A 26653-nucleotide genomic window follows, 5' to 3' on the forward strand; every position below is an offset into this window, starting at 1 on the left:
AAAAATATAGTAAGTGTTAGGGGCTCTGAAAAATATTATCATCTGTTATACTAAACAAAATCCTCTTTTTGTAGCAGTAGACCATAACACAATGTTCAACAGACTTTACGTCTTTGTGCACAGTTGTTTATCTTGATTTTAAGCAGATCTGTAACTTCTCCTGAAAGTTACATGTTACAGTTGGGTAAAAATTGTATACATATCTAATGTTTATGGATTTTACTTTTTTTCTTTTACAATGGCAATCCTAGTCATCGCCAGTCTGCATCCCTATATAGCAACATTATAGGCGAATGGTATTGTTGTATTGTTCGTTCGTATTTGTACCTGAAGCCAAGAAACAATTCTATTTGAGACAGGTTTTATTTATGAATTAAGATTTTAACTATTGTCTTTTAGATACACAAATGAACTCAGAATAGCTTTTGCCAACTTTAATAGGGCTCTCATTATTCTATTGTATAAATATATAATGTGCTCAGTGCTTCCCCCTGTGGAATTTGTATTTCCACAATGTTATGCCAATTACAATAACCAGCATAGTTTCTGGAACCTACGCAGGAACTACTTTTTTTTTAAATGGTGTGATTGCATGCTGTAGAGAATATTTTCTATGCAGGATCCATCATACCTCCCTGCAGTTCTGTCTTTTATTGTACAAACAGCAATTATAAAACAATTACAGCTATGTATGTTTAATCTGTCTTAATTTCCCTGACCTTTTATATCCCTTAAGCATTAAACATTCTGATTATTTTCCCCTGTCCTTTGGCTATATACTGTATTTGCTTGATTATAAGATGACCCCCCAAAATGTGAATATTAATTTAGGAAAAAAGAAAAAGCCTGAATATAAGACTACCCTATAAGAAAAAAGTTTTACTAGTAACTATTAATTTACATGTAAACTCTTTTTTCATATTTAATAAAAACTATGATTGAGAAAAATGACTTTTTGTTTTTATCTCTTTTTTTTATTTGCCAACCTGCCCCCAGTTATGCACATCTGCCCCCCAGATATGCCTTATACCCCCTTATATGTCACTCTGGCCCCCAGAAATGCCTTATACCCCCCCATATGGCACTGTACCTCCCAGATATGCCTTTTAACCCCCTATATGCCACTCTGCCCCAAGATATGCCTTATACACCCTATATGCCACTCTGCCTCCCTGATATTCCCTTTAATCCCCTATTTGCCACTCTGCCTCCCTGATATTCCTTTTAACTCCCTATATGCCACTCTGCCTCCCTGATATTCCTTTTAACCCCCTATATGTCATTCAGCCTCCCTGATATTCTTTTTAACCCCTATATGCTACTCTGCCTCCAGAAAGCCCTTTAAAGCCCCCCCCCCAAATGCCATTCTTACCCTCCCCTGACTTACCAGTGCTTCTTTAGACTTCTCACCGTGCTCCAGATTCCTTGGTGTCTAGTGGGGAAGCTGGCTTCCGCCAGAGTTTCTATTAATGAGCACCGGAAGGTCATGTAATGCCGGTGCTCCGTCATAGAAGCCCCAGCAGAAGTGGAGGTTGCAGACACCTGGATCATCTGGATCTTAGTCTTGTATTCAGACCTCTATTTGAGGTCTGAGTCGAAGACGACCTTGAATATAAGACAATGGTTATTTTTCAGAGCATTTGAAAATCGAGCAAATACGGTAATAATAGTTTTAATAGATATTGCCATATTGGTTCCAGAGAACATTTACAGTGTAGATGAACAGTACATAAGTGTTTAAGGCCTCAGCAGTCCCTTGTTCAGACGTAGATTAGGCCTTTGAAACTAAAGTCCACATTAACTTGTAACTTTTAGGCATGAATCGCAAGTCTTTTACCTAAACTGTATACATGGAAAGAAGTGTTATTTTTACTTTGGACACATATGGTCATTTCCTTCCCTCAGCACACACTGTGATTTAATTACTGCATTTATTCTTTAATTGCCTTCTTTGAAAAAATACAGTACAATCTAACATGCATTTAGTAATAATGTTTAATTATTTTTCTTTTTCACAGGATGATTACATACCGTATCCCAGCATTGACGAGGTAACATTTGTTTTAATAATTGTAGGTGTAAATAGGTTTTTTCATACATTGATTTATCAACAATTGGAATGTTTGCTTAGTGTGTGACTTTAATACATACTAGGTTTAATTATATAAAATACTATGGAAATTATAATTCATAAAGCACAGAGGCAATTTATTGTATAGATATTCTAGGTATATGCAATGCTGTTCAATCCATTTAAAGTGGCTGTTCCACCAGCTGTTGAATTTAATACTTTGATAACTAGATGCAGCATTAGCAACATTGTTCATAGTACTTGTGCATTTCCAAATCCTTCATAGAATTAATTCTTTGATCAAGTAAACATTTGCATCATGTGTATTTTTTTCAGCTTCTTGTTTTTTCAAGTTTTACTAACAGAAAATTGGCTCATAGTGCCATGAAGTACGTCAATAATAAACATGCATTAAAAGAGAGGGGGGGGGGAATCATAGTCCTGATATTTAAGTCAAGTTTCACATATGAACATAATATATCAACTTTTTTCTTGTGCTGTAGATTTTGGAGAAAGACACAACATACCCACTGATTATCCTGCCACAGTTTGGAGGTTATTGGATAGAAGATCCTGAAAACCTAAGCACCCCAACTTCTTCGGATAGTAGCATCTGTGAAGACGACGATGAACCAATGAGTCCCAGTACCTATGGATATAAACTAGAATACAAAGGCTCAGCCCGCGCTTACAGAAAACATTTCCTAGGAAAGGTCTGCTCTTTTTAAATAAACATGGCAAAATAGACAAGACGCAAACTTTGTGTGGAATATGTGTTATGTCTATATCTGAGGAGATCAATAGGGTTAGCCTATAATAATGTATATGCAAATCTATCATCAATATGAATGTTGCCATGAAGTCAATGATGATGATGGTGATTGTAAGTCTGGGAAGATGGTGGCTCAAAAATCTGTTTTGTTCACCTATTATATTGAATCATATATGCAATATGACATCATACACACACAAAATAATATATATATATATATATATATTGTGGTAAAGTGTATGGGAGAGTGGTTGATGGGATATATGTCTCACCTGGTTACCTCAGCCAGGCCTGGTAGCAAACCCAGGTGCTCTCAGGTGAGGCTTCCTAAGCTCGTTACTGGGGAGGAGGCCTTAAAAGAAAGGGCTGTTAGGTTTTCAGAGGGAGGGAGACACTGAATGAAGGAGCAGCTACAGCCAGCGCTGCAGCCCACCAGGTATGAAGCTTTACCCCATACAAAACTGGTTACTTTGCTTTGTGTCAGACCTTAGGCTGCTAGAGAGGTATCCTGCTGTTTAGTTAGAGCCGGACAGGCTTATAGTTTGTTTTGTTTACAAGGTGCTCTGTGATTACAACATCTAAATAAACACGCATTTACGTTGGAAACCTGTGTGAAACTGTCATTGCCGCCCCATGCGTGAGCTGTCCCCTACAATATATATATATATATATATATAAATGCATATTCTGTATTCATATCATTAGTCCTATTACAAGAAGTAGTCTTGCACAAATATCTGTATCTCTATTAACATTTTAACTCTTTATCTTAGGATCATCTAAATTTTTACTGCACTGGAAGTAGCCTTGGAAACATGATCCTTTCTATTAAATGTGAAGAAGCCGACAGCATAGAATATTTGAGGATTATACTCAGGTGGGCATTTTTAAAGGCCATTTGCAGATATACCGTATTTAGGGGTCTGTTTTTAAATGATGAGTTTCACCGAGGGGGGCATTTCTAGTGATATGAAGAAGCAAAAAAAAAAAGCAATACATACGTACACAGGTAATGCTTACACAGTACTTGCTCTCGTGTCCATTTTATGAGCTTACCTTCTTGTAGTCATGCATGACTATAATTAATTTAAAGACAACGTTAGTTATAAATGAGACAATATGTGTTAGAAATGGAAATTAGTATTTTCGCAGATAATGAAAAAGCCAAAGCATTTATAATAGTATATACCGTATTTGTTCGATTATAAGACAAGGTTTTTTCCAGAGCAAATGCATAAGGCATTTCTGGAGGCAGAGTGCTCTGTGAAATGCCTTTTAACCCTCTTAATGCCACTCTGCCTCCAGAAATGCCTTTTTAACCCTCTATACGCCACTCTGCCTCCTGAATGCCTTAAACCTCCCTATATGCATATAGGGGTATAAGGCATTTCTGGAGGCAGAGTGGCACATAGGGGGTCAAAAGGCATATCATGGGGCACAGTGGCATATAGGGTTAAAAGGCATATCATGGGGCACAATGGCATTTAGAGGGTTAAAAGGCATATCATGGGGCACAGTGGCATATAGGGGGTATAAGGCATTTCTGGGGCAGATGTGCATAACTGGGGGGCAGGTTGGAAAATAGAAGGAAATAAAACCAAAATATTTTTCTCAATCATGGCTTTTATTTAAAAAAAAATAGTTTAGATGAATAGGGTCGTCTTATATTCAGGCATTTTCTTTTTTTCCTAAATTAATATTCAGATTTGGGGGGTCGTCTTATAATCGAGCAAATACGGTAATAATTTGTATTAGTTAAAGAGTTAATTGATAGTGTTCATTTTTTATTTAACTTTATTACAGAGGCTGTGTGTATAGTTATTGTTGTGTATGAGGATTATTTAAATAGTTTACAATAAGATTGGTCACATTTGCATAAATAATTTAAGTAGATCAGAAAATAAGGAACATCTATTTTCGTATCGCTGGTCTAGTAGCTTTTTTAACTGAACTTTTGTATAAAGTGCTAAGTGTAATATTCAGCCCTTACTATGGACAGACAGATTCTCTATATTCATAACATTTTTAGATCCATAAATACTATTTTTGCAATCTTTTCAAGGTCAAAAGCAAAGACTCTACATGAACGGATTCCATTGGCGGGATTCAGTAAACTCCCCAGCATTCCTCAGATTGCAAAGGTAATCCTGACTGCTGAGAGTTTAATCAGTCATTAGGAAACTATGTCTGTCCAGTCACAAAATTAACATTAAAAAAAAACTTTGGCAAGTTCTAAAATTGTGTATAGAATGGCCAAGTGAATGTCATTTTCCTTTCTAATAATTCATATACAGAAAGAATAGTCACACACAGACTATATATCTGTTAACATATCTGTTAATGGACCACTTATAAATACAGCTAAGCATGGGGGATGTCCACCTCCAGTTCCAGGCTGATACATCATGCGTGTTAATTGTTTGATTTACATAGTAGTTCGAAATACTTAAAAAGCAAGATTACAGCTCTTGAAGCTGAATTGGCCATTGATGCCTGTGTAAATAGCAAAATATAAAAATAGACCAAATATAAGGGAAAAAAATATACTCTCATTATAAAGAAAACTCTGCTAGGACTTCTCCAATCCCAACAACCTATGTAAAGAAGAGTATATCACCAATCGATTGATAATGGAATAGGACTTGATATCTCTTTAGAGATCTGGGTGTACATAAAAAGAAAGAAAAGGTACAGCACTGTTTTATATTAAAATATATTTAAATACACACACTTAATATATGAACTAAGTGCCAGCTCAAGTGCAGAAGCGCATTAAGTGGTATGGGTTACCGGTGCACTGCCTCGATAAGAACAAGGGCAAATGGAACATCCGCAAGTACACGTGAGTTGAGAAAGCAGCAACACCATCTGTGGAAATGCATATTTATATGTAATCCTCCGTCTAGTCACCTGAACACCCACACAAATAAATAAAAAAAATATCAGATAGTTTAAAAATACAATACTAATGTCTCCAATACCCCACGTGTTTCATCGGATATACCGACTTCCTCATGGAGATAATCTCCTTCTTTCCTAAGTGGTGGCGCACCGGTAACCCATATCACTGAATGCTCTTTTGCACTTGAGCTGGTGTGAGTGTATTAAAATAAATGTTGTTAGATTTTAATATAAGACATGACTGTGTATATATAATAAAAACGATGTTTGTCTTTTAGGCATTATGTGATGATGCCACAGGACTGAAATTTAATCCTGTTCTGTATCCCAAGGTATGATGAACTTTATATATTACATGACATGTTATAACATGGTTACTCATATATCCTGTGTTTTCACTAACTGATAAATATTAAAGTCTAACCACCATGTTCTATGTTTTTCAGGCTTCACAATTGATCGTTGCCTATGATGAACATGAAATCAATAATACATTCAAATTTGGAGTCATATATCAAAAGTTCAAGCAAGTAAGTAACTTTTAGCCCCCAGAGGACCAGTTTATAGTTTAGCCCAGTTTGTCATGAGAGGAGAGAGTTGGAGCCTTTGGTATGTTGGCCCTTGCATGCTTTTCTTACGTAGAGGGCAAGCTCAAATTTGTGGTTGAATCAACAAGCCAAGATCTGGGTCTGCCTTGGTCCATCCTCAGCTCATGTGCCACTAGCTTGCTTGCTTTCCAACAAAGACACATCCCTGTTTCATGGAATTCATATTGTATTGTTGAGACCCATAAGCAGAACCATACGATAAGATGTAGGCAACTAGGTATGCAGAGTATTTTTTTTTTATTATATGTTTTGAAGCATAAACTGGCCGATGACATTGCAGATATGACAAAGGGCAAAGCACTTTTTTCCTTTGCGAAATACAGCTTCTGTAGCACACATATTGACAGCAGGACTATGTGTCAAAGATGTCACCTGCGTCTTGCCGTCAATGGCCCGCTTCCTCCTGTAATACCCTTAATAAGGGGAGGAAAATTCCAGTTATGTGTTCACAAAGCAGGGGACAATGAGTTATTTTGTTTCCCATGGCTCTGTGACATAGTTGACTAATGGCAAGGAGATATGATGTCATAAACCAGTTTTGTGAGTTGCTGATAATGTGGAATAGCAAGAGTACAGAAAAACACTAATCCCTTGTGACATAATTACAAGACTCAAGGATCTCATTCTAGAGTGTAAGGATGCGAGCAGAGCCCTCTTTATCCAGTGTGTCAGTTTATCTAAATCTATCAGTTTTGTCAGACTCCTTAAAATGTGCTGTGCAAAATTGTTGATCCTTTATAAATAAAAAGATAATAATAATCTGTAAAGCTTGTTTATACATGTTTATTGCAAACAAGGAGACAGGTTAGAAGAGGTCATAATCTACAACTAGGTTTACATGTAATATATGGAAGTTACTTCACTCAGAAGGTGGTAGATTAGCGAAATGGCTTCCTAGCCGAAGTGGTAGGCTAAAATAGTGATTTAATCATGCATGGTATAGGCATAAAGCTGCCCTGAATCTAACACAATACAAAGACTGATTATGGTCTAAGTCATTATGTCAAGAAGAATGGGCGGCTAGATGGGGCAAATGGTTCTTATCTACCATAAAATTCTACATTTCTATGTTTCTATTACTGACATTCAGAGCTGAAAGGTAAAGGGGACAGCAGAAAGAGGTTTTAGAGACAATAACCTTTTAATAAATTGCTTTAGTTTATGAAATCCCAAGAAACATATTGCACACAACACCAATCCAGGTAAAATCATGTAATACTTATATATTTTGGGGCACATCAGTAATACTGCTGAAAATTAATCAATCAAGGTTGTGCTGAAGTGTGATATCCTTCTGTTCTTGTATATTAGCTAACCATGGGAAGCAGAATAGTTGACTGCTAGATTAGGCCGTAGGAATAACAGAATTTACTTGCGAGAAACAGTTGGACCATATTATGAAAAGTACAGTTTGTGCGGAACGTTTTGCAAACTTCACTTGATAAATTGATTGAAGGGGTGCAGTATCTCAGCCCTTATTTGCCTGAAATGAGTTTTAACTGGAAGCTTATAGGCTGATGTGTGCTAAAGAGGAAATTGTTCCTTTTGAATGGTTGGCATATGTCACTCTAGTCAATTGCCTTCCTTTAATATGCAGGGTGGGGAACATTTGCTCTAGCTCCTTATACTAACAGATGAATCTTTTTATTACTTTAACAATAAAACATAAGTGACGTGTTTACAACATCAAACGAGATATGAGGCTGTAATAATTTCTTATCAAACTGAAGAGCCCTGCCATAATTTGCGGGTTTCCTCCTTTTCAAAACATCTCATTTAAAGGGATTTGTCATTTTACAAGTGATGAAGGACCTTAAATCGAGGACTTTATCACATAGAATAGACCTTCAAGAAAAAAGTAGCCTGGGACTGTCAAGATAATGTTTCATAATAGATATGTCTCTGTGTTATCCAATAGTATCCGGACTATAAGAGAAGCTGTGAATAACAATGACATTTTCATATGACTTTTTTATTTCTAATATGAAATAGAGACATTTATCCTCACTGTTGGCAGGAGCTATGAAATTACGCAATGCCTCGAACATTCTAATTTCACTTTTCTGATTGTTTTCCCCGTTTGAGATTAAATATGAAAGTTTGTGGGTTAAAAAGTAAAATCCAGACTAATTTTTTCTTTATTAACCTATATTTGTCCAATACAACCAGTATTGCAGAATGGATAAAATGCTATTAAATTAATCTAAAAAAAAAGTGATTTAAATTAGTTTGCAAAATAAATCTGTAGAAATCCTTTCAGTTTTTAAATGATGACTTTGTCCTTCATTCAGAACAAAAAAAAAAATCTAAATTCAAAGACATTAAATTATTTGGAATATTTGTAATTGCAAGAAACTTTTTGCCAATGCGCCAGATTCTCAGCAAATTTCAATAAGATCTTTCCTTTGTGGAAGAATTACACAATAAAACCATATATGTAATGGAAATGTAGTAATTAGAGTTCAGAACATGAAAGACAGAAAGGAATGTATCCACTAATTTGTCAGAGAAAATGCTGGCAGGGATCTTAATTATCTTCCCATATTCTGAGCCTTTTTTCTGTGCCAAAGCTGTGTAGCTGCAAGTTGTTATAGTGGTTAAAATAATGTGATATGTGGGGAGGGGAAAAACAGAAAGGATAAGAATACAAATGTCCTAATAACTGTACAATTACTTTGTTTTTCTTGTCGGTATAATCAATTTTCTTAGTCTTTTATTCCTTGTTATTTCTGCACTACATATTTAGCACTCTGCACAACTTTTAGGGAAGGGAAACGATGTACTATTATCTCTTTTTTTGGTGGTGGAGTGGAAACACGTCAACTTTGGTGGTTTTTAAAACTTCAAATCCTACTTGAACAGAGGTGTGCTGAATCCATAGTCAGGGCGTATGGAACTTTACCTTATTCCCCTGGCTTTAGTGAATAAATGTGTGTTGCTTGAGCAATAATTCACTAACCTGTTTTGCAATTTGGTATTACAAGTGAGATTATAACTTAAACATTGCATTTTATATCGACACCAATTCAGAATCGCTGGCCTTTAAACATTCTTTATTTTTTCGTATGTTTTTTTCTGTATTCCGTAGAAACAACTAAGGGGCGCAACCTCTATCCCACTTGACATGGGTCTGGCCTATGTGGTCTTTTCAGTAAATGGGGGGGGGGGGGGGGGGAGTTGTGGAAGAGGTAGTTTTTAGACCAACGTGGTTTAAACAAAATACATTTTAAGTGGAAAACATAAAGTAAATTACACACTTAGGGAATAAGGCAAGTATGGCCACATAACTGTCAGGGTCTACCAAACATGAGAGTAAAGTCTCTGGACCCAAGTTAGAAATATTATAAAGCTGCCAGTGTTCCAAAGAGTTAAGAACGAAGGTGTGCTCTTTTAAAAAGAAGCTCATTTCAGAATTAAGACAGAAGATCTGAAACATGGATGGTGCTTACAGGTACATGGAAATTCAAGATTACCCAGAGTCTCCTGCATCAAATTCTGGATTTAGAATGGAACTATTTTTTGCTTTAACTAAGCATCTTCATTGTCCTTTGTGTGTAACTACTACATCGCCAGAAACATAAACTTCTGTCTCTAACCAGACTGAATACAGAAAGTTTATGTGGCTCATGCCAACACTGTAATAAATGGGCACCCTCTTCCTATAAAACTATACATTTACTTGGAAACACAATTTATACATCATGTAACATAGATAATGATAGTATAGAATATATATATGTTTATCTATGAATTCAAGCCCCGGTCATCACAAACTGAAAATAAATACAACTTATTTTTCAAAATGAACTGTCCTTTTTCAATCCTGGCTTGTGTTTAGTCCCCCGAAGTCCTGGAGTTTACCACTCCTGACATAAAACATAATAATAATAATGACTTGAAATGCTGCAAATTGAATAGAAAACTAGAAAGATTAAGTCAAGAGAACACTGGAAATATATCCTAAACACCAAAGACCAGTACAAATATCTTGAAACCACATAGAATGTGGTAGGCCCATCGAGTCTACTCATAAACTCAATAATACCTTATGTTTGATTTAATGTGATTTATTTAAAAAAACACTTCTAGTTTCCCTTATACATTTTTATAAATTATGCTATATCATTCCTTTTCATTGTAAAGCAGCTTATTAAACTTAGTTACTTTTACTTATAGACACTAGAAGAAGAATTATTTGGAAATAATGAAGAGAGTCCTGCCTTTAAAGAATTCATGTCCTTACTGGGAGACACTGTCTTGCTCCAGGATTTTAAAGGGTGAGAAAGTATTTATTAGTATGTATTATTATTCATTCATTTGTGTAGCACCATACTATTACATAGCAACCGGTTATTTACTTGAGCGTTGCCATACATTCCGATTTCTCATTGACTTTATACGATGAGGCCTGATTTTGTATCCTACCAACATTTATTCTTGCTTATAAGTGATTACAGGAATAAACTTAACACCATTCATTTAAAATATGTAATGGTGTAGGATGAATTACTAGCTCAGTGCTAAGTGATGCTGTGGATACTTTTATAAAAGCTTTAAGTGTCCCATGTTTTGATTTTAAAACATAAGTGGAGGTAGACCATCCCTGTACATTCATTAGTGGAAAACAGGTGGCCAGAACAACATACCTTTAACAATCTAAAAGTTAGTTAAAATACGATTTCAATTAACTTGAAACAAAATTTCTAAAATACAATTCTATATACCTAAAAAGACATTAAACCTTAGCAAGTGTGGTGGTAAATTCAAAATATGCTTGCATTATGTTTGCATTAGGGATGGCTTGTGTGTGAGCCAATGTTACATTTTGTGCATGTTGGCTGCTCATTATTTAAAAGATATTGGAAATAGTTGGAGTGAATTTGGTATGAATAATATACACAGCATTAAACCGTGAGTCACATTTTGATTTGACAGGTTCCGAGGAGGCCTTGACGTTGCCCATGGACAGACAGGCACTGAATCTGTTTACACGGTGTTTAGAGACAAGGAAATTATGTTCCACGTCTCCACCAAGTTGCCATTTACCGAAGGAGATACCCAACAGGTAAAATTCATTTTTTTTGTCTCTTATTGTAGCATAAGCATCTTCTGACTCAGTGCGGTGTTTCCTTCTTATTATATCTTATAAAATCCTGAACATCCTGTGCCATGGGCATGATTTGGGAAGAATTGGCGGCGCTAATATTTAGCCGTGTCTACTTGTGGAGATTGATGTATTAAAAAACTCAGCTTGATTTGCCTTGAGAAATACTACTTTGGATTCATTTATGTTGAATTTATACTTTTCTTTTGAATCCTTGTTTCTCCAATCCTTAGGTAATTTTTGTTTCTTATGTATGCTTGCACAATGTATTTACTTATTTGTATATTTTTTCTTTTTATGCATATCTTTATGTAAATCTTTCAATAAATACCGTATTTGCTCGATTATAAGACGACCCTAAAGGAAAAAAGTTTTACCAGTAAATGTTAATTCATGTAAACTATTACATTTTTTAATAAAAGCTATGATTGAGAAAAAGATTTTTGTTTTTATTTCCTTGTATTTTCCAACCTGCCCCCCAGTTACGCACATCGGCCCCCAGGCTTGCCACTCCAATATGGCACTGTAGCCCATGATATGCCTTTTAACCCTCTATATGCCACTGTGCCCCATGATATGCCTTTTAACCCGCTATGTGCCACTCTGCCTCCAGAAATGCCTTATACCCCTATATGCCACTCTGGCATTTAGGGGGTTAAAAGGCATATTATGGGGCAGAGTGGCATATAGGGAGGTATAAGGCATTTCAGGAGGCAGAGTGGCGTTCAGGGGGTTAAGAGGCATTTCATAGAGCACTCTGCCTCCAGAAATGCCCTATGCCCCCATTTAACACTCCCCCCCCACACACACTTACCGGGGCTTGCAATTTCCTGCTGTATACCGGGGCAGCGATCTTCCTTCTGTCTCCCCCCCATTTAACACCCCCCCACACACACACACTTACTGGTGCTTCCAATTTCCTGCTGTATACCGGGGCAGCAGTCTTCCTTCTGTCTCCCCCCCATTTAACACTCCACCCCACCCCACACACTGACCGCTGCTTCAAATTTCCTGCTGTATACCGGGGCAGCGGGTTGACGTCCACGCGATCCGCGTAGACACCGGTGCGGGGAACTCTGATCTCTGACAGTCGGGGAAGGTCTGCGCGATGGACGCAGACAACCCCCGCTGCTAGCCACACCTCCCTCCAGCTGCAGCGTAAGTTGTCTCTGCGGATCGCATGGACGTCAACCCGCTGCCCCGGTATACAGCAGGAAATTGGAAGCACCGGTAAGTGTGTGTGGGGTGGGGGGGGGGGACAGAAGGATCCAGGTCCAGGTCCCCTGCAGCGGTGCGGGGGATCTGGATCTTAGTCTCATAGTCAGACCTCTATTTGAGGTCTGATTATAAGACGGCCCCGATTAGAAGACGAGGGGTATTTTTCAGAGCATTTGCTCTGAAAAAAAACCTTGTCTTATAATCGAGCAAATACGGTAATTTGCAATTAAAAAAAAAAAAGAAAATTAACCTTCTGTTTAAAATGCCATAAACATATTTTAAATATAAATCTTAAATTATATATCAGTTATATATAGCCTAATTACATATTTCAACATATTTGACAACTATCTCGATTCTGTCACACCTACATTTTTTTTTTTGAGCCAGGGGCATGAGTGTTAAATAAAGCTTAAGTTATATATATAATGCCAGCTCTGCAATGCAGTGTGGAATAGTGTAGTGTAAGTGCATGAATTTAATTAATTTTTATTAAATATCTTCCAGCATTGAAAGAGCCATTTTACAACCCATTTTCTTAACTTTACCAGCAAATTACTACAATTTATCCATGTAAGGTACAAGATAATGAAGAGTGACAGAATTCTGGCATGAAGCCCTGACAAGTGAATTTTCATAATTAGGGAAAGCCTTCTGGTACCTTACATGGTTACATTGTGTTAATCTGATGGTAAATGTCTCATGTATTCATTATGAGGCACTGTAAAAAAAAATCTAACATGGCAAAAAAAGTGTATTGAAAAAAAATCTGGCACTTTTTTTGCTGCGACCCCCTTATTTAATTGTTGAGAGGTCCTTTTTGCAGTTATTAGTTTATCATTACTATTTTATTACCTAAAATTATATATATATATGTACATTGCATATATAAAAACTAGGGGCAGTAAAGGGTTAAGGTTGGCAGCCCTGGCGCGAAGGCTGAGTGGGAACAGCGGTGTGCAAGGCAAGCTGAGATAGAGAAAAGTGTCAGCTTGGATTGGCTGACTATTGTGCTATTAACGCGTATTAAGGCTATTCGATGGGAACCCAACCTATAAATGACGACACTTGAGGGCTGTGAGGCACTGCTGCCTGGAAAAAGGGTTTCCTACCTGTCCTAGTGCTAGGTTTCTATGGCTTATGTTGTGGTTCTCTTATATCCTATGGGTCACTCGCCCAATAAAAGGAGGCGCACAGCATCGGGAAGTTTAAAGGCTATGATGAATTGGGTTGTCCGCAAATGTCAATAAAAGAACTGCTGTGTTTTGGCCCCTGAAACACTCAGTACATGTTTTTATATATGCAAAGGTTGTGTTTCAGCTCCAGTTTATATCAAGGGGATCTGGACACACTTTTAGAGCTAGTTTAGCCTAATTGAACCTATTTTCTAATGACTTTGATCTTATAAGGCTGCCTGTAGGATTGCTGTGATCTTCTTTGATGTGAAGGCAGCAATTTTAAATGTAAGATCGAGTTACATTTGCTTAACATGTACATGCAATTGAGCAGTTGGTACTTGTTACTTGAACGAGAGTCTTGGGAGTTAAATCACTTTTGTTAAAGCTAAAATGGCAAAATCAGAATGTTTTCCATCTAACATCGAAAGACTATTAGCCTATAAACTTGTCTTTCACGTGCCAGAGATCAATAGTATGGGTTTGTTTGATATCAACTGATTGGATCTTCAATTTACTATACTTTTGCAATTTTGTACCACATGTTTTCTGCTTCTTTAATTTCACAAGGATAATTTGTGCATTACGGGGACCGCATGTTGCCATAATAGTTGTGTAAGCACTGCATGGTAATTGGTTTCACATCAGTGGTGCGGATCAAAATTACAAGCAGAGTGGTTTATAATGGGTGGTTTCCCTTTTCTGACAATGCTTTCTACACATCGGGGGAGCTATAATGTGTAATACATATAACAATCCATTAGAATCTGCACTAGATCTGTGATAAAAAGTGCTTTTGCTTTACTTGACAATAGCCTGACTATATACTGTATGTCTCATTTATAAGACCAGACATTCTGCAGCTTTCCTAAAAAAGGGGTGCCAAACTGTGTCCTTCAAGGACATTTTTCTATATATTCACATATAATTAATCAATTCTGTGTATTTTGGAGCAATCTGTTATCTGGGAAACCCAATGTACATGCATCCAACAAGGCCTGGAATTTAATATACCTGTATATAGTCTACGGATGAACATATGAGAAATAGTTTCCTAAACAACCCATCTCCCACCAATCCCTGAAAAACAGATATGGGATAATGCTTGTCCTTCTTCATCCATCACACAACAAAGACTCCTGACCTTAGACACATCTAGGACAATTGAAGACATCAACCCATGAGCTTATCATGTCCCATTAGCTGATGGAACCTTCATCTTTTTGGCATTTCCATGATGTGATTGTCCCCACTCTATTCCCTGGACAGAAGTGCTGAATTGCTCAATTATCTTTTAATACAACTTGTTGTCAAGCCTTTTACATAATCTGTTTCGTTAGTTATTTTTAGCTTTTTGTGTATGTCATTACTGTGTGGTTGGAGAACAGTCTGTTTTATAAACTGGTGACCACATCAGTAGATCTGTAATTTAACTACGTAGGAAATCTATGATACCGTTAAAAGTTCAAAACAATTTGTAACTCTGAGTCCCTCATCACCAATGCCTCCATGCATTTGTGCCCATCCTGCCCTGGCACGATAAGTCATATACTTAATTGTTCCGTCTGAACTGAGACAGATCCTGACTTGTAATCCAACTTCACAGTTCCTTTTAATCATCTTAATGAACTCACAACTTAAAATCCAATCTTAAAGTCCAATTTGGGTGCAAGGAAACCCAATTTTGGTACATGTATTGGCAATGTGTTAGATAAATTGATATCGTTTTTATCTATAGGTCCGTTTCCTGACTATACACAGGCTATATATATATATATATATATATATATATATATATATATATATATATATATAATTTATTTATTTTTTTGCTACATATGTTTTTAATTTTTAAAAAAAAATTCATATAATTTTAACAACTGAAATTATTGTGGAAAAAATAATTTTGCAAATCAGTGTATCAATTTTACGTATTACAAAATTAAAGAATCGCAGTTGCTCTTTTTAGGTTTGATTTCTAATTTTTAATAAAAACATACCTTAAATGAAATCATCTTTTTGTTTCAGTTACAAAGGAAACGACACATCGGGAATGATATTGTGGCTATTGTCTTTCAAGAAGAAAACACTCCTTTCGTTCCAGACATGATCGCATCCAACTTCCTACATGCATATATTGTTGTGCAAGTGGAAAACCCTGAGACTGACTGCACAACATACAAGGTATAGGAGGCATTCATTTTAGGGTGCCGGTGTAATTATTAATACCTCTGATAGTAGGTGACTATTAGTAATACTCAAAAGAAGTTTCATTATTGCAATACACTCAGGGAGAAAATCATATAGAAAAAAATACAAGAAAGTTAACTATGCAGTGGAATAAATGTTTTTGTTTTTTTAAGGAAATTGCTTGGTTTTAGATTCAACAATAAAAATATAGGCATACTAGATGGGCCAAAATGCTATCTGCCAAAGTCTATGTTTCTACATTGAAATACTTTCAATATATTGTCACCTTTGGCCAGATGATCTGACAGCCATTGTCAAAATGTTCTGACTTATGGTTATAATATATAAAATATATAATATTAGCAGCTGATTTCTGAAATATGGTAAATAGTCACCTATACATGCTAATACAATCTGACACCAAATTGTTTGGAAAGCACCTTGGAAATTGGTATTTATTTGAATTTAATATATTAAGAACCACAAATTCTAAATAAGAGTTGTTTTCCTTAAACAGAATGCATCTTTTAAATGGTAGGCATGTTGAAAGCTTGACTGATTGCATGATAAATATTTTAAAAAATGCTAATATGATAATGTGGAACATTGCATTAATTCTTATTATCAGCGAGTTTTTTTTTAGTTTATTTTTCCTATTTATTTGGAAGAACTTTGGAGTTCATGGTTCATGGTTCAGTTTATTGTTGACCAAAATAATTAATCATATTAATTATTATTATTAACAATGCTAATGGAATCCCATTGAAAAATATATATTTTTGTTTGAGCCTTAGATGCAGCGCTGTATTCAGTAACACAGGTTGACAAAACTTAGTTTCATTTAATTTTGTTTACATGCAGACCTGGAGGTTGCCATTGTTGTAAGCAATCTGATATCTTGGGTGAATTTCCCTGGTCAAAAACCAAACTTAGCTGTCTGTTTGCGATAAAGGTGCCACTTATCCAATAAAATGATATTCTCCATAGGAATTGAATACTCAGTGCCCAATGGCTGGAGTGTCGCTTTAAGACTGGGCCGTTCTATAGAACTGAATATACTAGCTGGAGTGTCCATTTAAGACTGGGACATTCTTTTGTTTACCGCACTAGAATTGCTTATTCACAACACAATATTATTAAAAACTATTTTTAATGCGATCACAAAAAATACCCTGTTAAAACTGTCAAATGTTAAGTATTATAAATAATGGTTAAAAACGGGCAAGCCAGTAGGTGTTCAGAAAATGTAACATTCTAAATCGGCTTATACATGAGCTGTTCTGCTACACTTTCCAGTTTAAATAAATACAAAATGTGCTATTTGATGAAGCATTCTTACAAGAACAGATTGGCTCATGCAGCACTGTTAATTGTTTCCAAGAAGCAGCTGGCTTTACCCAGACAATATTCTAATGCAAATATTATTAGAGGACAGGAACTTCCCTCTCAGGATGATAGTTACCAGGCACCGGCTCAGATAAAGCTATTCTTTTACAATTATTACTTTATGACATAAAGGGGAACATGCCATCCTTCACCGAGGCAAAGGGCTGGGTGTTGTGTGCAGAAGGTAATGGCCTGTACATCAGGAAACTGTCCCGATGATGTAATCTAAAAGCCATATGGTACAAATAGCCTGGTATACTGTATATTTCAACCAAAATAAAAAAATGCATGTAAAAAAACGTTATGAAAATATATTGGCACTCAATCCGCTGACTCTGAGGCTTTTCAAATATTCACTTTTAAATTATCCATCAAAAGATTGTATTGTAGCAACTTGCTAATGATGACAACAACAATATGGTTCTAACAGCGTTCATAATAATAAAAAAAACTTTCTGAACCGAGTCACCTGTAATCAAGCAGGGATGTTAAATGTGATTTAGCAGTGAGAAAAGCACCAACCGGGAGGAATCTTTAACTCAATTTAGAATGTGAAGTCATGAGCTCAATGAGCTCCAACACATGAGATCGGTGTAACACAAAGAGACTCAGGGTAGACTATAAGAGTCACCAGGTATGGGTATGAATATATACTTAACGGTAAGACGTAATAATGTGCCTAGTTTGGATTTTGTTGGAATAATATTTTGTCGCTGTGGATAATGGATACTGATATCAGTGTAGTTGTACATGATAGTGCTAAAAGAGGAGGCAGCAAGAAGACTGAACCTGCGCTCATGTATACCTAGCCTGCTCTGTGTCTGTGTATGAAGCCCAGAATCATGTGTGCTGCAGTATACCAATAGTGGTTCAACTCAAATGACCAACACACGTTTAATGGGGGGGGGGGGCATTAACCCTTGAAACTGAATAAGCAGAAAGTCCCTACTAAATAATAATTTCTTTGAATGGTAAACATAAATACCTGATGTACTTTATCAATTTGTTTTGTTTTTGTCAAGGTGTCTGTGACTGCTCGAGAAGATGTTCCATCTTTTGGACCTCCTCTGCCAAATCCACCAGTATTTCAAAAAGTAAGTGGTGTAAATAAAGAAAAGAAAAATCTTTAAAATAAAATGACACAAGGCCTGGTATATGTAGAACAACTTTACTATAGATTCTGTTGTCACTGGGTCTGACCTCAACCATAACAAACAACTTTGCAACGAACTGGAACGGAGATAGCAAGGCAGGCCTTCTTGTCCAACATCAATGCCTGACCTCACAAATGCTCTACTGGATAAATGGGCAGAAATTCCCACAGAAACACTCCAAAATCCTGTGGAAAGCCTTTCCAGGAGAGTGGAAGCTGTTAAAGCTACAGAGGGGGACCAACTACATATAAATGTCTATATATTTTGAATGCCATGTCACAAATGTCCCTGTTGGTGTAATGGTCAGGTCTCCCAATAGTTTTGTCCATTTATTGTATATGTATATATAGATATATATTATACCAAAAAATATTATAATACAGACTTGGGTCTTGTATCATATATGACATGTCACTGGGAACCTCAAAAAACAGTGACTACAAAACCTAAGGTAGTAAATCAAGGCATATACATGGTCACTTGCACCAGTCATTACAAAAAAGCCGTATACTGTATAGCCAGTAGAGGGCCATTGCTACCCTGTCACATGTATACCCCTTAACAAGTGACTTACATGGCCTGCGAATGCATAGCCAGGACCATTGGCAGTAGCCTAGTTTGCCTTGCAGTTATGGCCCTAAGATTGATGAAATACATTTACATGCATTATGTACTATAGGACCACCTTTAATCGCTTTCTGCTGGGACACCTGCCATGTTTAACAGTGATTCAGAACACAGAGCAGGCCATGACTCAATAAAACTGACAAATTTATCCAGTAAGACCGTTTCTGGATACTCTGCAGGAAACAGGTCGTCATTTCTGAAAAAGCAGCTTTGTGCAGTCAAAATATTAGTCATGAGTTCCCTGAAGCTGTCAGAAATGCGTCAGCATGTTAGCTAAAATGCCTATGAGCCCCTGCTGGCCCTGGAGAGATGAAAGAAATGAAATGATATCTGAATACGAAATGTGTTCATTATACCTCACTTTATCTCTTTAACACCACTGAGCCCTGCTGATGTGTATTACAGAACTCCTTAGCAGAAGATTAATTTTAAAATCACATGCATATGTGTTAGACTGCAAGCCTTAGAAAATGTGATGATATATGTTTTCTACCCCCGGGGACTGTGTAGGTTTATTTTTTTAGTACATATTTTTCAATATATCATTGGAATTATACAACAGAAAGTATACACATGTATAAAAGTATATCAATAAAAGTATATCTAAATACCGTATTTGCTCGATTTTAAGACGAGGTTTTTTCCAGAGCAAATGCTCTAATCAGACCTCATTCTGCTGGGGCCAGGCTGCTTACCGGGCTTTGGTCGAGAGCAGCGTCTCTTCTAGCAGCAGCAGGAGAACAGGAAGCTAGCACAGTCCTCACATAACTCTGCCTCCCCCTCCTTCCTCTGGGGGCGGGGCCAGAGAAGTTGCTTGCACAGCCGGCCCCTGCAGAAGTCTGCGAGTGGGAGATCTGCAGTTCAGGTAAGGCGGTGGGGGAGGGTTTTTGAGCAAGTATGTGTGATTAATGGAATGAATGAGTATTTAAATGTTTGTGAATGAGTGTGTGTGTGATAGCATGGATGTGTAAGGTGGGTGGGGGTGGTAGCATGGCATAGGGAGGCTGTAATCACACTACTATCATCCCCAGGTTCCAGCATGTTCTGGCTGCCTTGGCTTGATAGGAGTGTGATTGCTGTTAGCAGTTATATAAAAATATATACCTCCAGAAATGCATTTTAACCCCCTATATGCCACTCAGCCCCATGATATGCCTTTTAACCCCCTATATGCCAGAGTGGCATATAGGGGGTTAAAAGGCATATCATGGGGCACAGTGGCATATTGGAGGGTATAAGACATTTCTGGAGGCAGAGTGGCATATAGAGGGTTAAAAGGCACATCATGGGGCAGAGTGGCAAATAGGGGGGTATAAGGCATTTCTGGGGGCAGAGTGGCAAGCCTGGGGGCAGATGTGCATAACTGGGGGGACAGGTTGGCAAATAAAAGGAAATAAAAAATATATTTTTCTCAATCATAGCTTGTATTTAATATGAAAATTAGTTTACACGAATTAATATTTACTAGTAAAACTTTTTTCCTATAGGGTCGTCTTATATTTAGGCTTTTTGTTTTTTTCCTAAATTAATATTTTGATTTTGGGGGTCGTCTTATAATCAGGGTCGTCTTATAATCGAGCAAATACGGTATGTGGCTGCTTAGAGTACTTAACGGCCATGTGCTAAAATCCCACAGGACAAAGGGAAGTTTTTTCATGGATATTGTTCTGTCTACAACATTGCCTCCAAATCAGTGGTGACACCATGTGTCATCGCACTGGGTGACACCAACCCTAGTGACACCACTGCTCCAAATTGTTGTTTTTATGTACTGTAGGACTAAGTAGGGCAATCTCTATCCTCTCATCATATCATCAATATCACTGTAGGATATACGTGGACAATACTTGTGATCACAGCATTCTCTGCAAGGTATGAATGAAGTGCCTTGTGACATACATATGACTCCTACATGACCTGGCTCCAAACGGAATAGCTGAGTGATAGGAAGCGTACCACATAAAATAAAAATATAATTAATTTCATGCTTTATTGCTTTATAACAGTAAACTCAATGGCCCAACATCCCAAGACACATTTTTTGTAAAGCGATATTAATCATAAATTATGATATAATATAAATAAAAATATAGGGTTTGGGGTTTCGTGAGCATTTTGTGAATTGAAGTGCCCAACTGCTAAATTTCTAAAAGTTGGCCAATCCTTGATTAGGAAATAATACATTTATGCATATAACAAGCTAATGAAACATTTTTCTTTTTTACAGAACTCTGAGTTCCGTGAATTTTTGTTGTGCAAACTCATTAATGCGGAACATGCATGCTGTAAATCAGACAAGTTTGCAAAGCTTGAGGTAAGTTACAAAAAGAACCATTTTCTTACGGTAGATAAAACCATGGCAAAACCAGAGACAGATACTAATTCAAGTAGTTAAAGCAAACCTGATCCATACTTACCAAGCACTGATCAACAGGTGTTTGGTGGGTCCAATGACCAGTCCAGGTTTGTGAATGGCCATCTGGCCACCTTTTAGAAGTTGGGCTCCTGCACAATCCCTATCCAATATCTTTAAATTTGGACAATGAAAAAAGAAAACACAAACTATAGTAGTTTCTGTTTTGGGTAAACAACCAAAAAATGTGTAGGGAGAACCTGTGGTCTTCTAAAATTGATACCATTATGCTGAAATTGGAAGTTCATGACCTGAAATTTATAACAATAGGATCGAACTAGAGCTGCTCTCTTGGACAATCTTCATGATGACCTTCACATGCACACACAAGCCATGCTTGGCCTTGGTCCAGAAGAAGACAAGCTAGAAAATGGAGCTCATGGAGGATTCTTGGAGTCATTTAAGGTGAGGAAATAGAAGGTTTTTTATAGATCATCGGTTATTAATTGCAATATAATTTTATCATCTACTGCAAAACTTGACTTGTGATTTGTCTCATACCTCAAAGGAATCACAACTTGTGAGAGCAGGGTGCTTAAAGCTGATCTGTCACTCACAACTTTTGAGAGCAAGTGTTTAGAGTTGATCTTTCACTTTTTCCAAGTCGCACAGTGTGCAGTTCTGTTCACTAAATAATCCTATGTAATGTTTATAAAACACAAAAGCTGGTAATAATTGTATTATTAAACAATGCATGACAGACTAAGTAGTTTATGCACTAAAGTTAGAAGGAAAGTCTGTAGGACAGTTTTGAAATCTCCGAATCGCTATGCATGATGAGGCCACTCACTGAAGTCAGGGAGATATAACTGTAAATCACCTGCAAACTCTGCTTTACTGAATAAATAAAATAACAATATGCATTTTTATGTAAAATTTATGTTTTCATATATTTTGTTTCAAAAACGCATTTTAGAATGTGTCAATTTTGTTGTGCATTACCATGGCACTTGGGAGCTTAAAGTAAGAGCTGTCCTCCTGTTATGAATATACATATATAGCATTCTCATAATCTGGCACCTTATGGCCAGATGGTATGTTTAGATTCTAGGATCACTGCCAAGATTGGAAATTAATGTGGATGGAAACAGCTGCACAATGGTTAATTAAAGAGAACTGGTCTGATTTTTAACATAACTTATATTTTAGAACCTAATCTCTGCATCTGATCATCATTTAAACCCTGGGTAGCTTGTGACACTCTCACAGATGATCGCTGGCAAGACTGTCTGCTAAGGCGTTTGACCCTTAATAGCAGACTATGCCTTCCTCTAATTGCCTGGGTATGGAGTCCGCTTCCAAGATAATTTATACCAAAACACAGTTATAGCAAACAATATGTTTTCACAAAGACCATAAAATGAATTCATTTTCGTGTAAACAGTTTAGTTGTGTAAACCACTGAATGTGGGCTCTATTCACAAGTGAACAGTCGTTTAAAGCTCTCTGTCATTATTTTTTCTTCTGAATGTCTGATCACATAAAAAAACTAAATCTAAACTTTGTATAGGATTTGTTCAAAGTTTGTGGCAACAACGCATTGGTGCTTGCTTTTTGTGTCACATGACATTATAAAGGAGGCACAATTTTACATGACTAAAGGACTATTTGGGAAAGGTTTGGGCATTCAACAATATAAGAATGATGGTTCTAATACTGCATTTACAAAAGTGTTAAATTCTGCCTTATTACTTCTACGGTTAATACCAATGTTGAACATAGAATTGAAGCCACCTTAGTCAGGTGCCCTTTGTGTTGGCCAAAAAAGTTTGTCTATTTTACTGTATTACCCACAAAGGACACCATAACAAATGAAATGATGTGTTAACTAGGCTTATTAAATGTAAAGGCTTTGGCGCATAATTTACATAATTTAATGACCCAGGCCACTTTATGTCAATGTTTTCAGCTATAGTTTTGTGTATGAGAAATTTGTAGTTTCTCATATATCTGATACTTAGTTTATAAAGCCCAAAGCATAGTTCTGCTTTCACCATAACTAAATTAATGAATTAAAACAATCCTGTGGTTTCGTCAGTGTCATTGTTTTGGAGATACTTACGATACATTTCAACTCTTTGAACCTAGGATTGGCAGCAGCCTTTGGCAAAGCCACCATTATTTAATCAGCTTCCTGTCCTGAGATTCTCTTCCTTCTTCTCAACCCATCTTTACAAAGGCTGCTTGAACCAATCATCAACAATCAACAACTAGGAGAAATATAATTGGGAGAGCATTAGATCAGTGATCGTTTCCTTCACTCAAATGGTATTGCTGCAACATCTCAATATTAAGACATTCAGCAAAAACCAAAAAAAGTTGGGTGTATTGCATTTGCCACATTCAATATGGCGGCAGCCAAATGCTTAAAAAGAGCTTAGGAAGCAATCAACAATCACCTCCTAAGCTCGGTCTGTGTTGCGGAAATGCCTTTATATTGAGGCACAAACTCCTGTATTACGTTGAGTTATATTTGAGAAGGCATTCAATAAATCTACATCATAACCAGGGACATCGTGACCCTTGTTGCAGGTATAGCTGGACAGGGTTGCTGCTTCATATTGCATACTAAGATCAGGAAATTCAAATGTTTCATCTCACCTGGTTCAATTCAACACCCTTCAGATGTTTCCACAGCCAGTGTCTGAACATGAAAAAGGGGATCTGTGCCAAGTTTAGCTAATCTACATTATGCATCTGTGGAATTTGGATTACATGAGAATTGCAAATTCAGCAGCTGAAGGGCCATCTAATTCTTATTCCACAAATACGTACTGTGTTAGCTGATGGCAGCCAACTTTTTTGTTTGTTTTAGTGAATAACCCAAAAAATGAAAATTAAAAAATACATCTCTGGAGCCCGACTTGCTTTAAAAATACATGTATTTATATTATTGGGCTAAATGCAATAGTCTTAGGCATAAAATGGGTGGATATGGGGAAGAATGGGTGAAAAGTAGTTGGTGCTTGGTCAACAGTGGAATAAGTCAACCCCTCCCCTCATAACCCACTCTAGGCGCATGCCTATTCTGTTTTATACAGTATCTGACCCTGTTAAAGAAAACATCTAAAACATCAAAATTACCAGTATTACATATTTTCTGTTTGTTATATGAATACTAGCCTGACTCACTTTAAAAATACATATATTTAGATTATTGGGCTTAATGCAATAACACCTTTGGGGTGGACTGGAGCAGAGATTACGAGCCAGGCCTTCTTGTCCCATAATTGAAGAATTACCAATCCTCATAACCTTATTGTTCTTATATGTTTTGTTTAGAGAGCAATCAGAGTCCGGAGCCATTCTATGGAAACCATGGTAGGAAGTCAGAAGAAGCACCAGTCTGGAGGAATTTCTGGGAGTCTGAGTGGAGGCATGGTTCATACAACTGCAGAAATCACAAAGACTACCTTCTCTGTAAGCACAGTACTATTATTTTATAACAGAGTTTAGCTATCTAGCAGATGATTCTTAGGCATCAGCTAGCAATGTGTGCATTGCATTATAAGTGTCTTCTTGCCAATGAAAGTTGCCAGCAGTCTCAGGAAACTGTAAAACTGCTCAGGACAGCCAGTGGAACATAACTCCGTAATTACTCACAACCCTGAATTTTCTGGAATAGCATTGTTTATTGGGATTGCTGGCAGTTCAGCATTCACAGTGCCGAAATCAGGCTGTGCATGCTTTAAAAGAAAGGAGTGTTGACTGTTGGCAACCATGATGTACATAAGATGACCTGTTTACATGTTTGGCCTGGTGCCCTTTACCTGATTATGTCTTACAAGCACAGGAATGTCTAGAAGACAGATGTCAGATGCAATAGTTTAACATCACTCTGCATTATACAGTACCTTCTACAGTGGGCTAGAGCGGATAATGCAACTTGGAATTGGTTTTGTGTTATTTAGTATAGAATACTCCAGCATAGTTTGAGTGAAATTGCTTTGTCAACTTATACTGATAAAACCGTGCTGTTCTTGTAATAATTTTACAGCCTCCTGCGGTAGTCACAAAGACACAGTCCAAAAGCCCCATAAAGCGGAGATCTGGTCTCTTCCCTCGTCTCCACACAGGAGCGGAAACCCAGACTGAAGGCCGGACTCGATGGTAAACATCACTTTTTTGGTTTGTTTGTATTAAAAGATACATAGCTATTAAAAATTATTCTTGTTAAATAGTGCTGTGTGGCTGACATATGGAGTTATATGTAGTGCAAACTTTAAAAAAAAAAAGGGTCTTATCACCAGATCGACCAAGTGAATGATCTACCACTTGCTTTGGTGCTAGGGTAGTAATAAAATACAGGAAAACCTTATACTTTTGTTATTAAATTATGCATTCTACAGTAAGTGTATATGTCCATCCAGTACTCCCACCACAGACAGACAAGGTCAATGCAACGTAAATTGTCATTTTTATTACATTTCTCGACTGACAGCAGTGGGGACTCCAAACCCACTGGGTAGATGTCTTGCAGGTTTCATGCCCAACAATGTTGCTTAATGACAGGCATACAGACATGAAGACTTCCAGTCTTAAATAGTGCTACCCATAATGCTCTGTGATTATAAAGTGCTCTGTGCATAATTACATACATAACTTCAAAATTAAATTACAATTATGTATACTGTTACAATCAGATGTTCATGTACAGTACATGATCATATTGCTATTTACATATATTTTTTTTTACATAATTTGCAGTTCATTTTAGAATGAATATCACACATGGAATCATGTTCTAAAAGCTTATATGCATACATTTTAAGATAAACATGGTTACTAATTTTCCTTAACAATGTTGTTATGTTTAATATAAGTCCATTATTTAAGCAATGTTGATTTTGGTCCAAATAATGAATCTATATGAAATATCTTAAAATTAGGCATATAAATTAATTGATAAATCCCATTTATTAAACTAATCAAATGATGCACGTCTTCAGACCTTTGCTTTAAAAATGTCTAATATTTTACCATGTCACACCCATAGCTAAAATGTAAATTCTGAAGCATTAATTAGTTCATATA

The 26653-nt window shown here is 36.7% G+C and overlaps 1 protein-coding gene across 1 annotated transcript in view; it reads left to right on the plus strand.

The window, feature by feature from the left end:
- Positions 1 to 26653, plus strand: part of LOC149289664 (rap1 GTPase-activating protein 2-like) — a 148355-nt gene that overhangs the window by 102036 nt on the left and 19666 nt on the right. The window contains exons 5-18 of the mRNA XM_089490213.1: positions 2019 to 2051; positions 2575 to 2784; positions 3617 to 3720; positions 4906 to 4984; positions 6023 to 6076; positions 6191 to 6274; positions 10529 to 10629; positions 11288 to 11417; positions 15878 to 16033; positions 18448 to 18519; positions 21434 to 21520; positions 21890 to 22024; positions 24902 to 25039; positions 25617 to 25729. Coding sequence (XP_089346339.1) covers positions 2019 to 2051; positions 2575 to 2784; positions 3617 to 3720; positions 4906 to 4984; positions 6023 to 6076; positions 6191 to 6274; positions 10529 to 10629; positions 11288 to 11417; positions 15878 to 16033; positions 18448 to 18519; positions 21434 to 21520; positions 21890 to 22024; positions 24902 to 25039; positions 25617 to 25729 — 1496 coding nt within the window. The remainder of the gene's footprint in view (positions 1 to 2018; positions 2052 to 2574; positions 2785 to 3616; positions 3721 to 4905; positions 4985 to 6022; positions 6077 to 6190; positions 6275 to 10528; positions 10630 to 11287; positions 11418 to 15877; positions 16034 to 18447; positions 18520 to 21433; positions 21521 to 21889; positions 22025 to 24901; positions 25040 to 25616; positions 25730 to 26653) is intronic.

Source organism: Sceloporus occidentalis, unplaced genomic scaffold (assembly GCF_023333645.1).
Source record: "Sceloporus occidentalis isolate IW3139 unplaced genomic scaffold, rSceOcc1.0.p SCAF_43, whole genome shotgun sequence".
Lineage (NCBI taxonomy): Eukaryota > Metazoa > Chordata > Lepidosauria > Squamata > Phrynosomatidae > Sceloporus > Sceloporus occidentalis.